This window comes from Charadrius vociferus, unplaced genomic scaffold, assembly GCF_000708025.1.
Source record: "Charadrius vociferus isolate BGI_N301 unplaced genomic scaffold, ASM70802v2 scaffold38, whole genome shotgun sequence".
Taxonomy (NCBI): domain Eukaryota; kingdom Metazoa; phylum Chordata; class Aves; order Charadriiformes; family Charadriidae; genus Charadrius; species Charadrius vociferus.
In genome coordinates this window covers 1,308,846-1,327,269 of record NW_009650176.1, presented here as the reverse complement: position 1 = coordinate 1,327,269, position 18,424 = coordinate 1,308,846, and the positions used below count along the sequence as shown (strand labels likewise).

The 18,424-nt window shown below is 44.5% G+C and overlaps 1 protein-coding gene across 1 annotated transcript in view; it reads right to left on the bottom strand.

Moving 5' to 3' along the window:
- Positions 1 to 8,246: 8,246 nt before the first annotated feature.
- The window catches only part of TCERG1L (transcription elongation regulator 1-like), a 96,474-nt gene continuing 86,296 nt past the window's right edge, over positions 8,247 to 18,424 (bottom strand). The window contains exons 11-14 of the mRNA XM_009892743.1: positions 17,643 to 17,778; positions 13,598 to 13,687; positions 10,042 to 10,160; positions 8,247 to 8,403 (exon numbers count right to left, since the gene is read on the bottom strand). Coding sequence (XP_009891045.1) covers positions 8,247 to 8,403; positions 10,042 to 10,160; positions 13,598 to 13,687; positions 17,643 to 17,778 — 502 coding nt within the window. The remainder of the gene's footprint in view (positions 8,404 to 10,041; positions 10,161 to 13,597; positions 13,688 to 17,642; positions 17,779 to 18,424) is intronic.

Genomic DNA, 18,424 nt, shown 5'->3' with positions numbered 1-18,424 from the left:
CATAGATATGAACTGTGGCAGGTACAAAGAAGAACTAAGAGATAATTGCAAAAACAAGTGTCTAACCTGGGAGAAATCTGCCATACTCTGGGTGAGTGATGGCAGGGAGGGGGCACCTTCTTCCAACGCGCCAGGCAAATAACCACTAAAGCAGGGAAAGAACAATTGTTACATGTTCTCTACGGTTGCATTTAGACTGGAAATTAGATAAAAAATAATATTGTCAGCATGAAAGGACTAAAGTCCGGGAAGGCATCAGGTGCCTCTGCAGGGATGTAGGAGAACAGGAAAGGGCTGAGAAGGGGAGAGCAAAGTCCCTGCTGCCTTTGCTGCTTTCCAAAAGTAAGCATTTATGATCCAACAGGTGAAGCCTAACTCCACTAATGTCAGAAGGAACATCAACAAAACTCTTTAGATCTGCATTAATTGATCAATTATTAGGAGATCCGGATGCTTGGAAAAAATTAAACCTACTGTTCTCAATGTCACATAGAAGCAGCGCCTGCAGTGGCTCACCTGCGGGCACTCAGAAGTCGGGTACCCAACACATTTTTCATACATCCACCTATTTCCTTTACACAGCTCCATATTTTAACTCACACCTTGAAAAAAACAGGTTAACACACACCAAAACTACAGACAGACACCTGCAGGGTTTTGCATTCATATCTCCTCTCCCTGCCCCCTGGTATAGGATGCTCAAGCAAAAAAAAAAAAAAAAAGTACCATTTTGATAAACTATAAAGCATTCAGTCAGGGGTGGACCAAGTATCCTGTTTACTCTCTCGAGGTAACTTTTCACAGACTCTTCAAAAGCTAAATACTCTACATCAGCTTCAGATCTCACCCTGCAGAAACGTGGTCCCATTTGTGAGAGGAAGCATTATTCTGCGTGTCTAGTTGCTGCCCTGTTCTCCTTCCCAATGTGAAGACATTATTAAATATAACAACTTCAAGACAAGTAAATAGAGGAAAACCATGAAAAACTGTCTGGATACAAAACAGCTCCGATACAAGCAAACTTGCCAGAAGTGTATTCATTATGAAAAGCATGTGGAGAGGCAACAATTCTGAATGTCACAGCCAGTGCTGAAGAAATACAATATATAGATATTTCATTGACGGTTGGAAGGATAAATCAAGTTAAATTGCTCACAGAAGCAAACGCAAAGCGTCTCGCTGTGAATCCAGAAAAGTAAATTCGTAGTCTCTTGGGAACGTTGCCATCATTTGTTTTCATTTCTTTGACTTCTCTTCATTTATGCTAGAGATTAGCTCTCCCAACAATGATCACAGCAATATAAAAACGTGTTCCCAGAGGAATGGGATAAAAGTAATATTTACCAAAGTAAACCCAAGTGAAGAAATCAAAATAGCAAGAACTAAGTTTTTAAAAAAAAAAAAAAAAGAGCCACAAACTATTTAGGAAAGGGAAACAAAATTACTTTAACTGTTGCCGAACGACTAAACACCTATGCAAAAATCTGTAGCCTTGTTATGGTGCCAAAAAGCAGAGAAAAACCCCAAGCCACAACCCATAGAAACCTCTCATCAACAGTCTTTTGCCTATTTTCAAATGACCCACATTGTTCAGAATTTATTCACTAAGTATTTTTCATTTTTCCTAAAGAAAAAAACCCATAAGATTATCACCTTTGATTTTTTCCTCCTATTTATCTCATTTTTAGCCAAATACAATCCTTCTAAGGATGTAAACAAATTACTCTTGAAACATCATTATACAAGCTAAGAGATATTAGTATTTTATCAGCACGTGAAGCTAATAAGCAGCAAGCTCCGGCCTTTGGCAGGTCATTTCACCTTAACTTAGTTTTAAATTACAACTTCCTAATTTTCAGCATTTTGTTTGTGGGGGAGGCAAAACCAGAACCCCCTCTGGATACGTACCCTTTGGTCAGCTCAAATTCATTGCTCTTCCTTGAGCCATTTCCCAACAACCCAACCAACTTACAAATATATCTGCTACACATGTCTCGTTTGGGGTATTTTTTGAGTTTTCTGGGCTGTTCTCTCCACGCTGTTGGTTGAACTGGGAACCATACATGCTTTGTAATTTAGTTTTGTTTTTTCTAACAAATTTGAAAATTGAGAAAGACCGGATATCTGAAACCCCCACAGCACTCACCTGCGCAGAAGAACACCAAGTCCCTCGCAGATGTGAAATCATGAGGCAACTGAAGGAGGACACAGAGCAAATGGAGATTCCGATGAGAAGCAACAAAAGCAGTGCCAGGACCAGCGTCGCCGTGGGAGCAGAGGGCAGGTACCGCCCGTGTCCAGTGCACACCTCCGGACAGGGGCGAGACCCCATTTCCTTCTCCCATACCGAGACTGGGTGTTGCTCTGACAAAAGAGCCAATGATTTCAAATATATGAAGTTTCCAGGCAAAATAAAAAGTATATACATTGCTTTCCACGCCCGTGTGGGTCAAACCATGACGGACTTTAACTGCAAGAGAAGATCAGTGTTGGAAGGGGAAAACCTTTCCTGCCGAGAGCAGTCAGGCAGGGAACGAACTGCCTGTGGGTGTCCGAAATCTCTGTTTCTGCAGGTTTAGAGGGCCAAACCCACCATCTGCCCATCAGGAGTGATCACACACAGCTGAGGCTCCTGGGCACAGGGGGTGGCCTCGAGTAACAGGGTGGTAGTGGTAGGTTTTTTTCCCCAAAATATTCCAAGTTTAATTTCCATAACTATTTCAACATAGCAGACCAGCACGTGGTTTACTGAAATAGAGTGGTGTTGAACAAATGCTATAGGATCAACATTTTTTTTTTCATTTTGATAAAAAGATTTTCTGGTCCTAAGAAATCCAATATGCTGAAAGTTTCACCAACGTGAGCAGCTTCTTTCTGAAGGTGTTTTACCTCATTCTTTCTGCCCGCATTCCCAAATTCATTTTTAGTTCTGTCCTTTGCTGGCACAGCAGTCTTGGACTCTGCTGCTGATTGCATTTTGGTTTCTTGGTACTTTAAAACATAGCAAAGGTTTTCTTCTTCTTATGACAAAGAAAGACTATTTATTAAAAATCTTGTTGAAGATTCAGGGTTTTTTTTATTTTTCCCTTTGTTTTCCCTGTAGAAATAGCAAATTCCAGGCCGTTATGCAGGTTTTATTGGCTCCTTTAGGACCACTTAGGGTCTTTCCAGGTTTTTTTTTCTAAATTTACCAACACCAGAAAAGGCAAGCCTCCCTCACACGCACCTTTTTCTTCCTTCTCATTTTCAGAAATCCACTACAATTTGACCTTTTTCTACTTTCAGCAGCCAGACCGCCACTGCTCCTCACAGGCTGAGGAGCCCCAGCCCCAGCACACCCCACCAGAAGCCCCGAGACTCCTCTTGCCCAGCCCTGGCCCAGGCGGTTCCAGGGAGGACCAGGACAGGGCAGGTGGGACTCATCACGGGATCAGGCTCAGCACTTACCTCCAGACGGAGAGATGCACACAGCTGTGAAGGGCTGGTGATTAGTTTGAGTGTTTCTTGCCAAAAATCCCCCAGGTGTGAGTTGGAGACCCCTCAGTAGAGGGGCTGGAGGTGGTCAGGCTGTTGTACAGAGACCAGGGTTAGACAAACTGTGTTGGGTCCAGCGAAGACAAGAGGGAGTGTGACCCCCGGCAACCTCCACCCCTGCGTCGGGGCAGTGACCTGGGACAAACCAATCCCCCTCCAGTGATCCCGGTGAGCCCAGGAGTTAAAAGATGGATTGCGCTTGTTTTAATGCGGCAGGTATCAGGAAACACAGGGGTTCCCGGAGAGCTGGAGATGAACAGAACTTGTAGCAAAATAAGTTGAACAATCCAGTCACAATCCACCCAGAGCGCTGCTCTCTTGAAACCAATCTAGAAAAAAATTCAACGGGTTACTTAAGTCAGGAATAATTAGATTTTCCTCTTGGTTACTCAGATAAAAGGAAGAGTGCCCTCATTTTAGAAGGTAAAAAGAGAGTCCTGGAAATTAACGCCTAACTCATGAAAATCAGTTTAGTCTGATTTGCTCTTCTGGAGTTGTTCAGGTCTAGTAAACATCATCTCCCGCTATGCTTACCCCCTCCTAGCGTGATCGTGCAGAATCATCCCCTCCCTTTCTACACTTAACTGCACTGGGCAAAGTCTGAGGGTTTTACGGTGGATTTTTTTTCAGTCTTCTCTAACATTAGCATCTCCTCTTCTCTTTGGTGTCCTGCAGTGATGGGGGCTGACTGCCCCGGTCCAGCTGCTGCCGCGTCACCTCACAGAGGTGAGCTCCATCCCAAACTATTTCCGACGAGGTCTTGCCGATGATGCGATGGGAGGCAGGTCGGTTTGGCTGTCCTTGCTATATCTTGGGTAAGGCCCTTTGAGGTGTGAATCGCAGCGTATGCACATTTAGAGATACTGTATTTCCTGAGAAAAACCACCAACTCTGACCACTTAACGGAGCCCAGCGCTTTTCAAAGTTTCCCACAGATGCTCAAAGCTGTGTGTGCGCTCTGTAAGTGATGTGCGCAGAGCGATGCTCCCCCCAAAGCTGCACCCAACACACAGGCGGAGCTCGGCAGTGCCGTGGGGAATTATGTGTAACTCCGTACCTGATCTCCCCTGGACTTATACAGCTACAATTTACCGGCACCCACCATACGCTGTTAATGTATGATGGTCACACGTTTGTGCCCATCGTTCTTGTGCGACTTCCAAATCAGCTGTGAAGTTATCCCCAGTGCCAGACTGAACCTGCCTGGTCTCACCACGCAGGTCTTCCCCAGGGAAACACCCAAACCAAGCATCAGGCCTCCTTTTTCTTGAAGGGTTTCTGGCTTTGGCATCAGGGATAATCTCATTTTTCAGTGCCTGGAGGGCAGACCAACCTCACCTCTAACCTCTCCAAAAACCGCCTCCCCCGACCGTCTGCTGGAGAAAAGGATGGACCTGGAGCTGAGCTTCTGGACCCACCAGAGGCACCTGGAACCTTCAAGGCCTTCCTCACCATAGTTATATTTTATTAAAGTAATATATAAACAATAATAATTAGCATTAGAATATTAAGGGCTATTATGTGCTATATGCTATATCCATTGAAAGGATAACGTGGTAAAGCAAAAAGCAGCTCTACTCGTCTTGGACTGTACTAAAAAGCTGCGATAGGTTTTTCTTTGACATATTGGGTTGGAAGAGACCTTTAAAGGCCGTCTAGTCCAACCCCCTGCAATGAGCAGGGACATCACCAAGCAGATCAGGCTGCTCAGAGCCCACGCATGCCAATTCATTTATATCCGCAATGCTAACGCGTGTATTCTGATGATTTTTATACATGGTGAAAAGGGTATATAAATAAATACGTGATGGTTGCCCTCAGCTCCTCGGGAGTTTTCTGCATTATGCACAGGATACACAAAAGCTGTTTCTAAGCCCTGGCTCCGAGAAGAGGTGCTCCTGCTTTCGGCAGCAGCACATCCCGGTGAGCACAGGGGCGTCTCGCTCGCTCCCACCCTGGCACCGGCCGCGCTGTGTCCCCCTCCGGGCTCACCAGGCGGGTGAGGAACCCAGAACGGACCAGGAGCCGTGTCTCCGCTGCCACTGACAGCCAAAAGGAATAAATTCGGCATCCCTAAAAAGGTGCTCTGTGATTTAAGCTAAAATCTAAAATGGTTTTGTTGTTTCTCATTGTTATCCGGGTTTCTCTTTCAGCTCAGCAAAGCTATTTCCTATAAGAACAGAAGGTAACGCGGAGGATGGGCTCTGCCGTCGTCTGAGACTTCTGATGAACAATGAAAAGCAGTCGCTCCCGACAAAGTAATTTTTCTCAGGTATTAATAACAAGAGAGGAGAATGTTTTAATTTGAGGCACCTGAAGTGAGATTAGGATTTATTAAGGGCATTGTGAAACGAACAGGCCACACAAATATTATTTGGGATGAGATCACACACTTCCACAAACTTGAAGAGCTTCTCTGAAGGTGTTTTACCTCAGTGACTATCAGTATTTTACACTACAATGTGCCTTAATATACACATTTCCTTCTGTTGTACCATGGGGTTAGCTGTGTTTATTTTAATATTTCTCCATTTTAAATACAAGACAACAGAGCCAAACTTGGAGGCTTTCTAACAAATACGGGTCACCGCCAGCACTGACCGCTTCTTGTGTTTCACAAAATTTCACAAGAAAATCGAAGAGCTTATCCATTCACCATCATACTTACACTGCGAGGAGGATTTCTGACACCATCAGGAAACACTAAAATCAAGGAGAATCCCCAAAATATTAATACCCCATTTTATTAATATTTGAAATAAGGGATGGCAGTATAGGGTCTAGATATGCACATACATTTAAAACAGCACAAGGGGTACACACCACTGAAACAGAAGAGCTTTCAGTCATAAAAGCAAGATCTCATTGGTTTTCTGCACCTTACTTTTCCTTTTTTTTTTTTTTTTTAACAGGAAAATTTGCAAAACCTTACAAAACCCCCCACGAAGTCTGTCCTCAGCTCTACCAAAAGACCTACGTCGTTTTTCTGGGTCACTGCTGCCTCCTCCAACCACACGTACCAGCAAAGAACATTGGTCCCTACAGAATTCACGCAGCTCTCCTGAGCCACGCAGGGCTGGGGGCAAACCAGGCTCTTCCACAGAGGTAAAAAATAATTGTTAAATGAAGTTGTAAGGCAGTGGCTACCACAAGTCTTGCAAGCCACGTGAAACCAAATTGCATCTACCAGCTCGCGCTCCAGCTCGTGTGCTCCTGCGGCCCGACCCTCGCTGGCGGAGGTGAGAAGAAGGGGCGGCGCGTGTTTCACCCGCTAATTGCCCCACAGCAACACGTCCCCTCCCTCGCACCGACGGCAGCTTTGAGAAATAAATGAGGACTTTTTTCATGTAGAAGTTTGAAACTCTACGTACTTTCTAAAACACGTCTTACGTTAAAGACCCTTATTCTGAGTTCATTTTTTCCAAAGCGTTATAAAATACCCTTTATTTCCTTGATTATAAAAAATATCCAGCAGACACCTAAAGAAAAATTACCGTTAGCTGGCGAAAATATCAAAACCACTCCTACCAAATAGAAATCTATAAAACTAATGAGTAATAACTTAAAAATTACGTCAACGGAGAAATGATTATGATCACAGAGTGTGTCTTTCCTGTAGCATAAAGGAAGGGACATATTGATGTTCAGCAGAGCTGTGCTGAATTATTCTAGCCATGATATCCTGCCTTCGTAGTCAGAGAGACTATTTTGCTCTCAATACGCTCAGAACTCCAATGGATATTGGTGGAATTTGCACACAAACCATGAGCAGTAGAACTCCCTCTGGTTTTCTACCTCTCAAGTAAAAACCATGAGACTTGCGCTATTTTACCCAATATTTCAAAAAGTTTAGAAACTTAACCCCCCCCCCGAAAATTGGCTTAAAATATTTATTAATTAAAAAAGTTAAATATTTATTTATACAAATATGATGAGAAAAATCTCATGCAGACTTTTCACATACAGTAACACAACTGAAATCATAATAAGGTGATGGTTTTACAAAAGAACTTCTTTCTCGGAACAGTGACGGAGAAGTGTTGCCATGGCCTGTGTGCCCGAGAGCACCATTCACGGTAAGTAGAAAGGAATTTCTGAAACTTAGAGTTTTCCTATGGAACATATGCCAAGATTTTCACACTCTTCACTAAGGTTAACAATTAATATCTTATTACTACTACTCAGAGAACTGGACAGAGACGCGTGAACACCGGGTAATGAATTCCTGCGTACCACCGTACCTCTAAACACTTTATGGTAATGCATAAAGTTGCCAAAAGATTGCTTTAGATAATTCCCCTAAATGACGAAAATATCTTGAGATTGTTATGGATGGCATCTGCGTCTGCTTAATTACAAATCTGCATTGGATTCATAATTTGTGTATATTACAAGTAATTTGCATAATTAAAACAATTAAGGGATTGACATATCATGGCAATTAGAAATGCATCAAACTCTGGATGTTGTACAAAAAAGAGCTTCAATATGAAACATTAATTCTTTGAGAACAAAATATCCTTCAGATTCCTGCAGAACAACCTTCACAAATTCAATATATGTTCAATAAACTCTGTTCAGAGGAAGTTTTTCTCAGGGATATCCTCTTCCTCGCCAAGGCAAGTTGAACCCCGAACACTTTCGCCTTCACTTGAATGTCTTACTGCAGTCCCAGCACGGATGTGTGTATTTATTGCCAGTTTCAGGAGTTTTTATCTCATTTTCCGTAGCCGTATCCTGTTTTCTTTGTCCCTCTTTTTAAGAAGAAGTATGAACTGATTGAAAAAATGCTCTTGGTCCTTCTTCTTCTGAACAAGGCGAAACCGCTGATCTCTTCCATATTTCTCTGCAAATTCTTTAAACGTCGTTCTGCAGAAAAGAGAGACATTTTAAAGCTGAGGCTTTGTCGATCCCCTCTCAGTCTCTTCAACCTGGATCTCACTTTCCACACGGACACTACAAACGGGTGCTCTGGGGAATATGTGCCAGGAACATGAGGGTAACCCCCAGGACAGGGCAGGCAAGACCATGCCAGAACTGCCCGGGCTTCGGGCTCGCGCATCAGTCGGCAGTAATTAACTTCCATTTTTTGGTTTAGAAAAACCTGGGTGATAGCCGACAGGACAATTTAGCGTCATTAACACCGTATTTGCTGCAGCCCAGGCTACTGCGGCTTTAATCACAGAATCATAGAATGGTTTAGGTTGGAAAGGACCTTAAAGATCATCCAGTTCCAACCCCCCTGCCATAGACAGGGACCCCAGTCTATGCCTTAAGGCCAGTATTTCAATAATTAGCCTACAATAGAGCAGAAAACCACACCCGTGTCTAATTGCAAACACATGCACTTTGACTGTCAGTAGCACACGACACCTGATGAGAACCCAGGCTAGTTTGGTTGTTTCTAAAAACAGCAAAAAATTGATTATAACTTTGAGTGATGGGCACAACGCAATTGAAATGCAGAGGCAGCTTTGCCCGAGGATTTCGTCGTCAGGTCAGCGCTTTCCACGGGAAACGTGGTATTTGATTGCGTCTCAAAACCCAGCCAGAGACCACTGCTGGTGCCGGAGTTTCTTTGAGGCTGTGGTCTCACAGTCAGCTCAAGAAAAACATTAACCGGTAAAACGTTCTCTGTCCTGTAGGGCAGCAGGATTTTGCCCTTGCAGACCGAAAACATCATAGCTGGAACCAGCGCGTAGCTGCACTACAAGCCCAGAATATTCTCAGTTTTGTTGTAGAAAACTTCTTACAATTATTACTTCCATTGAGCCTGGTGGCTTGTTTATATCTGTGTGTCTGGGCAGGTAGTGCTGTACAATTACCTGCATATTTTAGTAGAAAAGAACTGTAATTTCTTAGTTCCAACAATTTAACCAGACTTACACTACATAAATCTCTTTATATCCATATAATATACAAATGATGAAGTGCTATCCTAAACACTGCATTCATCATTGTGCAGTTTCGGATCCACCACTTAAGAATCAATGTAGAAAAAAAAAATCGTTGCATTGCGTGCTTTATTTTAATTTAGTGCTGTGGCATTAATACTAACTTTGTTAAATTATGTTCCCCTTCCATCAAAAAACAAACCTAAATACAGTTTTTCACTAGTTACTCCTATATGCCTAATATGAATGAGATTTCACATTCAGGTACTGATTTTCTATAGCTAATATATGTGTGTGTGTTCTATAATTATAATTATATATATATAAGCATATATATATATGCTTATAAAATAAATGTGTTATGCAAAATATTACATGTTCTTAATGGTAACGAGAGAGAAATAGGAATCGAGAGAGAAATGGATTGTTCCCTTTCCCAGTAATAGGACAAAATATTGTAAAATATTAGGGAGGAAATGTTAACGCAGCATTGTAACAATGGATGTAGAAGCTCTATGAAGAGTACATTCAGTGTTAGGGCGTTCCGGGGCTGATAAGCACAGACTAAATGAGAAAGCTTATCTTAACAAATCTTCATAAAGCAATGCCATACCTTGGCGATAACTTGGATTCTTCAAGGAGCTTTTTAAATTCTTCTTTGGCTAACAACAATTTATTTTTCTTTTCTTTGTATTCTTCTCTGATCCTGGTCTTGACAAACTGTTCAAATATCTTTCCAAGAAAGGGAAACAAGATACAGCACTTATTAACAAAGCCTTTATGGAATTTATGCTTCATCAAAGGGCTGTCAATCTCACGACCTACAGCTCTTATCTGCCCTCGGTATAGGCTGACTCGCATGACGCTGAATTGGTTTCATGCAGGACTGATCATGTTCTCACAAAGTAAGTAGCTGGAAAAAGGCATAATTTGGACAGATAACGTCTTCATTCAAACATCAAGTGCAGCATGAATCAAGATTCCCTGACTTCAGTGTCTTGCGCACATTTTCATGCCTATAGCATTGTTTTTGGACATCCGTACAACAGACTGCATTTATTTAGTTCGGATCTCGCATCTTTCCCAGCTTGCTGGAATTCCTGGAAACGTCTATAATGCTAAGCATCAATATTCTGTAGGTTACCCCCCAAAAAAGCCTGAAGACCTTTCAAATCAGTTGTCAAAACCCACGCGCTTACACATAACCCTCTGTGCACATACACCCAAAAGCTTTAATGTGTTTGGAAGGGTCGACAACCTCCCTCTAACAGTATCTGGCAGCTAAATATGCAGCAGGGCACTCAGCATCAGGATTTTTGGTGTCATGAAAAGGTGTTAAGGAGTTCACTATGCCACAAAATTCTGCCAACTGCTTTAATCACATTTTTAATACCAAAAATCTGGTCCTGCCGGTTTCACGCTCTAAAAAGTGTGGCACACTCACTCATGGAATAAAAGGAGCTGCTCCTCAAAATGCTATTAGCTTCCCCTATTCACCATCCCTTCCACCACAAATTACATACATTAAATATGATTGCTACGGTTACTACCACCGTTGCTTTCTCATCAGCCATGAGGATGCACAGGCGCAAATCTACATGTTGTGAAAGCTAAAGCAACCACATTACAACTGGTATTTAGTACGGTACGTGGAAAAGGGAAGAAATAGCACTGGAAAAGTAAACATGAACAAATGGCCAGGAAAGAAGTACTACAAAAACCCCAAGGAAAGCTGAATATATGATACTGTATGCAATTGCTTAAGTTGAGTGTAACAGGAGATGGAAAAAATAGAACAACTAAAGTGGGTGACACTGTTATTGTTCACCTTTCTTGTATCACTGAGGCTATTATGAAGGTAATAAATCAAGATTAATAGATAGCTCATCATTTTAATACAGTTGCTCCTTTACCCTTCACTGTTCCTTGCTTAAATGTAGCGGCATCTTTCAATTGTTAATAACTCCTCGGAAAATATTGGTAAGTAAGCAGAGCAAACCACAGATGTTCAATACAGATCGTTACGCTCCTCGGGCAGTGTAAGGGCACCCGCCATCAGCAGGGCCTGTGCTCCTGGAAGCCAAACCCACCTTGCCACAAGCTCACGTCAAGAGGAAGTTCCCTCAGAAGTCTGCAGATCAGTCAAAACGCTCTCCCTGCCCTTTCCACCATCCTGACCACGGGGAGAAGACAATTGCAGTACAGCCAGCCATGCTCCGGGCATTCCTCCTCCCTCCTTCCCTCCCTTCCTTCCTTCCCCCCTCCTTTCCTTCCTCCCTTCCTCCCTCCTTTCCTTCCTCCCTTTATTCCTCCCTTCCTTCCTCCCTTCCTTCCTTTCCTTCCTTCCCTCCTTCCTTCCTCCCTGCCTTCCTCCCTCTCTTCCTTCCTTCTTCCCTCTCTTCCTTCCTTCATGCCTGCCTTCCTTTATTCCTTTCTCCCTTCCTTCCTTTCTATGTTCCTTCCTTCCTCCCTCCATCCCTTCCTTCCTTCACTCCTCACTTCCATTATGAGCCACTTTTCACCTCTAACCCCCTCTGCCATAAATTCATTTGCATAATTTAGGCAGCGCTCAGAAACTCGCTATCCGGGTCGCACAGGCAGCCTCCGTGAAGGCAACTGCTTCCATAAACCCAAATAATGTCTTCTACTAGTTGGAGTTGCACTTCAAGAAGTACTTCCATTAAATCAGGCACCAACTCTTGTCCAAATCTAACTTTCTTCTTAAACTACTTCTTGGAGCAAGATGGAGTCTAATTAAATGGAACTACTCGTAACGACTGTCCAGAAGTCTTAACTTCAAGCGTAGTATCTAAAGTGTATTACAGACCTGGCACGTGCTCCCAAGCTTACTGTTCTTTAACCCTGTTTTGCAGAAGAGCACCCGACGATCACCCTCTTCCCTTCGCTCTGAGCCTGAATTAGTCACCCGCAGAGCCCACCTCTACCCGCCGGAGGGCTTCCACCTACGGGACGGCCAACGACCCGCCTTTCCTAACGCCTTCCGGGAGTATTAAATAGAGCCCACAAACGAGGTCCCCCTCAGCAGTGCTTCAAGCACATTATGTTATGTGTACTCGTGATGTATTTTTATTATACCACCTCCAAAGCTGATAAAATGAAATAAATAATACATCCTGATTGACTCACTAAGGTCTGGGTTTTGTCCTGGCTGATTCCCTGAAATAAATACCGAACTCCCTGCTCAGCCTCTGGTTTAGCAGTATTTTCTATCCTAGCACTTTCTCTTACATTTTCATTCCCATATTTCCTTATTGTTTTCTTCTGCTTTTTTTTTTTTTTTTTTCCTTAGGAAAGAAAATATTGGAAAGGCAGTAAATGAAGATGTATGCGCCCAGTCCCTCAGTAAATAACCAGAGGAAGCTCTCTGGAGAATCACAAGACAATATGGGCCCTGGTGCAATGGAATAGGAATAAGTCCATTTGTCACTGTGTCTATTTAAAAAATGGGCAATTCCATATTCAAAATTCTTCCTTCTCCAGGGTGACAAAAGACTGGTAAGGAAGAGAAATCGCTACAGGATAGAAGCGTTTGCCTTCTCCGCAACATCCTTGCATCTTGCCTAAATTTTTCAGACTGATCTGCAGCCCTCAGGTCCTTTTAGATCCCCCGTGATAATTAATGCCAACATAAACGAGGCAGGAAAAAGCCCACTTCCCTTTGAAGCTTGCCAGAAAAACGAAACCCATCAAGCAGGTACCCGCCCCACTGCTCCATCCAGTTACGCCTGGCAAGTTTAGTTATTGCAAAATACAGCAGTAAATACCGCCAAACTCCTAGAAAACATTCTAAGTAATAAAAATGAAGTAGTGTCTCTACGATATTTAAATAATTCAGAGGGGAGACGTTGCCTCGTGGCCGTTTCCCTTTCCACAGCGCCGTTTCCCAGCGGGTGCAGCGGTTGTCCCCGCGACCCCCGAGCCCACCGCTGGTCCCCACAGGCAGACCCACGCGCCACCGCTCGCCCTGCAGCGCGCAGAGCGCCTCCTCGGCAGCAGAGCCCACGCCGCCCGGGCCACCCAGAAACTCCAAAGCGGCATTTTCATTTTATGCACTTCTTTTCATCCCACCGAGACAAGGACTCCATCACTGCGGTTAATTCGGGCGCTGCTCGCTGCCGACCCGCGGCTGCACCGGGGGTGACGCTCACCTGCTTACGTTCTTCCGAGTTCAGCAGAAGGTAGCGCGGATCAAATACGATCTTGTGCAACTCTTTTTCCCACGTAGAAAACGCTGAAACCTGTGAAGTACACAAACGCGGTGGCATTAAGGAATTTTAATAAGGGTGTGAAAGAAGGAAATGTTCCAAGGTGAAGCCACAGAGCAGCGCAGAAAGCTAATGAACCCTCCGAAGGATGCCTCACAGCGCTCGGAAGCTGAATTTTAATCTGTTTCTGGCAATGCTCCGGTCGCCCCCACACCATTAGTATTGATTTGCTCTAGGACATCTCAGTGAGTGTCTGGGAGACGCTCATTCCACATTTTTGATGGAAAGACTCTGTAGCAGAAAGGAAAAGACCCATTTTATTAACCCCTCTGTACAACGGAAGCATCAATTTCCATTTAAGCAATTATCTCAGCTTTAACTCCCCTCCTCTCCAAAACTTAAATTATAACCCAAATGAGGCCATCAGCGCGTGCAGACACTGAAAATCATCAAAGCCCCATGTTTTTGCAGTAAACGTGCCGCTTCCCTGAGACAGCGCGGCTGCCACATCCCCGTTCCCGCTGCAGCCAGCTGGGGGACACCGGGCATCCACATGCGCACGGGGACGTGTCACCTCCTGCAGAGGTTCTCCCGTCTTCTCCAAAACCTTCTCATGGTGACCGAGCTGGAAGGACCACCAGGAACCTGCACAGGGCCCTCACTTGCCCAGACCCCTTTGCCCGGGACTTTTATGGAACGATGCTGTGGGAACGCGTTCAAGCCTCAGACCCCCGGCCTGATTTCGGTACCCGGCACAGCACCACTGTTAATTACCTTGTTACAGAAAACTCTGCAGTAACAGAAAATATTGTGATCACTCCATCCAGTAACAAAGAAGAGTAAATTCACTAAAATAAGTATGTGAAATATAACTGAAATAGAGTAATTAACGCTCGAACAGGAAAGCTCTGACACAGCAAAGTGGGCTTAAATGGTTTTCCTCTTAGAGTGGTTAGAAATTGGAAAACTCGAAGTTCAGGCTAACTTTCTGGATGCGCAATGGTTGAGGGCTGCCTCCTGCAGATGTTGCCTTTGCAGCTGGTGGGTGGCCCTCTGTGCCCACGCAGATGGCCAAGTCCTGAGCTTTGGGGCTTTCCCCCGCCAGAAGGGTCAGCAGCAGTAATCCTTTGTTTCAGGAAGTCTTTCAGACTCACTTTTGGCTATCAGCTTTGTTTCCAGTATAAAGGCCACTTTGAACTTGAAGCTAGTTAAGCTCGGGCTAATTTATCACTTAATCATTCCTGTTTATGATTTTTTCTTTAGTAATTATTTAATTTCACATACTGCAGATATATCCCTGAATTAAGCACTACAGATATAAAAATTTGATTCTAACTCCACGTCATACGCTGTTCAGGATAATCATCCTGGAGCTCCAAAAATTCATATAAAATATTAATATTCTGACTCATCTCCCAGCGTGTATTGTATCGTGGTCTTCTTCCCTACTATGGGACACTCAGCCAGGGAACACAAGCACGGGGATGGTGGGGGCGGCATCTCCTCCCGCAGTACACGATGAGTTCTGTGGCCCACTACCACCGCCGAGGCGCAGGGAAAGGGGTCTGAGCTCCTGGCGGGTTCCCAGTTCTCACCTCCTGCTCGTACCCAGACTGCAAAGCACAGGGAAAAACCGCGACGGGAAGGGGGGCTAGGACCCCCCCACCCCTCTTTTTTCTCAGCAGTATTAAGAAGGTAAAATCTTGACAAGAAATATCGTTTTGAATCCTTAATAAAGTCTTGTTTTGCCAACGCCATCCTAGCGAAGAGAAGAATCTCTGAGAAACGCAGCCTGGAGGACTCGGGTGTTTGGCTGTGAGGGAGCCCCAAGAGGCCTGGATTTTCTCAGGGTTTTGCAAAAAATTTTTAAACTTCCAGGAGGATATCAGAGATTACATTTTTACATTGGAAAACTTGGCACAGACCTAAGAATAGCGCTATTGTTTGGAGCTACACCCAAATCGCGTTCTACTCTCAAAACGTTACAATATTCTTCTGTTGATGTAATTTACGTAGGAAGATTCAGAAGCACACCGAAGAACTCTATGTAGTTCAAGCTCTTTGTAATGCCATCAAGTAACTCCTTGAGAAAGAACATTACAAGGAAACGGCAGGAGACACTTGTTTAAATAATCAGTTTAAAATAACGCTAATGGCCTCACCGCATTTCAAGCGATGCCGACCAGCTGGAGCTAACCAGCGGCTTCTCTGGATGTTGAAAAAATGCCCAGGGCAAAAGCAAAGTCACCTATTATCTATACATTTTTTAAATAATAGCAGAAGCAAACACTAAATTCCCTGAATTTCTTACTTTTATGAGCAAGTCTGACTCTTACACTGGAAACACACGAGGAATCCTATTATGGAACATCCCTAATACTTTCCAATTTTGACTTATTGTCCCCTGGCTTAAAATATTCCAGCAGAAATCATCAACACGCATTCATTTATGGCACTTCTGCATTTTTTTAAGCGTAAATAACAAAATGTATTAATAAAGCAGGTCTGGCGTGGAGATAATTTACAGTTGAGCTTCTGAAGCTCTAATTATCTACCTTTAAACTCTGCTGATTACCAGTGATAAATTTTATGGGCTTTACTGTCTTACAACACACACCTTGGATTCTTTTTCTTTACAGAAACTACCTGAACTTCTACAGAAAACATATCTGCAGCGTGTTGGAGGGAGGTATAAAATCTGCATACACTGCTCCCATTATAAACCCATTCACGTTCGCAGGATCGGGGCCCAAACGCTTTATGTTGATTAATTCCATTCACACTCACAATCACCAGTTCTCTGGAAGAAGGGACACCGTGAGGTGAACTTTTGCAGAGGTGATTTTAGGTATATAAATAACAGCATCCTAAATTCCTCATATTGTCGGTAGTCTTTACGTGGCCGGTTCAGAACGGGTTTGTGTGCGCTGCCGCAGAAAACAAGTCAGGATGAAGCTCTTTACAAAATCAGTCACTATTACATGATCCATAATTCGTGTTTCACTCTTGGTCATGAGGCTCATAGCACTGATGGGCTCTGTCTGTAAATTTCATTAGTGCTCCATCTATCGACTCATGATCTTGATTAGGTCATGACAAAATGGCTGCAATAGCTCTGCGCCCTCCCGTAACCCGTACCGGTGCCGCGGCCGCCGTGGCTGTGGGAGGGAGGGATGCTCCCAGTGCTCTCGCCCGGCGGGCCGCGGAGGGGACACTGCTTTGGGTCCCCGTTCCGCCCAAAGCCCCGGGCACCCCACGCTGCTGCCCTCAGCCTCAGCCGGAACCTCCAGCTCTCCCCAGGGAAGCCCAAGGACCCTCAGGGAGGTCCAAAGAAAAGGGCGGGTTATCTTAACCCTCCTGAGACTCCAGTGCGTCCTTTCCTGACAGACTGGGTGGATTTCGGATGGCCAGTAAGTGAATTTGGCTTCCCACTGCTGGGATCATCGGAGTTTGCAGTGATGAAACCTCTCCCGTGCGAAAAAAGGCGAAGAGCTTTCCAGGAACCTGCTCTGGCAGAGAGGTTGGACTAGATGACCTCCAGAGGTCCCTTCCAGCCCTGACCACTCTGTGATTCTGCGAGCGTTTCTGAGCCTGGCCCTGTCCTCCAGCTGATGTACATCACACATCTTTTGTTCTCTGCTCACCATTTCTGGGGTTCGCGCGGGACCCCCGGGATGGCACGTGGCACTGCTCTGTGCTGGAAGAGCTCCTCCTGCCTCTGCTGATCTTTGGGGCTGTCTACAGCAATTTAATTAGAGCTGCACCTGTGAAGGGCTTTCAGTTCTGCACAGCCACGCTTGAGTGGACAGCATCGCACGAAAAGTCACAGCATCACAAACCCAACACAGTTAATAGACAGAAAAACCCCTCTCAATAATTGTTCATTTGACTGCTAAGTGATAATTATGACACGATTCCTGCAGCGGTCATAGATGATGCCCTGTTCTCATCAATGGCGTGTGTCAGCGTAAGCCAGCGCGTTTCTTACCCCTCTCTCCAGAAGCATGTCTCGGAAATGAGTGATGCGCTCTTCTAGGGGAGGCGTGATCTGAGATGCTGATGTCTCCTCGGTTTTCTCCTCCCTTTCAGCCTTCCCCTGCTCAGCAGCTCGGGAATCTTCTGTTCTTTAACAAGGTAAGATAGAAAATAGTTCAGTAATTGTCAACTCGGGAGGGGATTGTCAACTTGGAGAGGGTTGACCCTCTCCGGAAAACCCCTGCGGACAGCGGGACACCTCTGCACGGAGCAGCCAGGGAACTGACCCAAACCCGTAGCTCGTTATTGATCGGGGGAGCTGCCAAGGGACCTCCAACAGCTCCTTCTGAGGAAGGATGGCCTATCGGGGTGATCAAAGAGGGACTCAGCAGCCAAATACTGCGCTATATTTCAAGCTACAGAACAGTGACAGCTTTATATAAAATTTGCCAAGGAGTGGAGACTTTAAAGCAGTGACTGAAGAGACTCATCTTTTTTTTTATATTTTTTCTTTCTTCTTGCTTTTGTGCCCCCAAACTTGAAAGTCAGCACTAATCTTTATTTTATGTTCCCATGCGCCCCACGAGCTCCCTCCTAAGGGAAGTGCTCCGGTGATGCATCGAATGCACAAACCGCAACAAAGCACCGGCGAGGAGCCTGCCCTCTGTCAGTGCCAGAAGGTCTCTATTTATCCCAACAGGCTTTTTCCGAGATTGCATCTGATTAGAATAAATAGGTGTTTCTGAGAAAATACTGACTGCTTATCGCCTGCGCCCCTTTGCTTACAAACCCCCC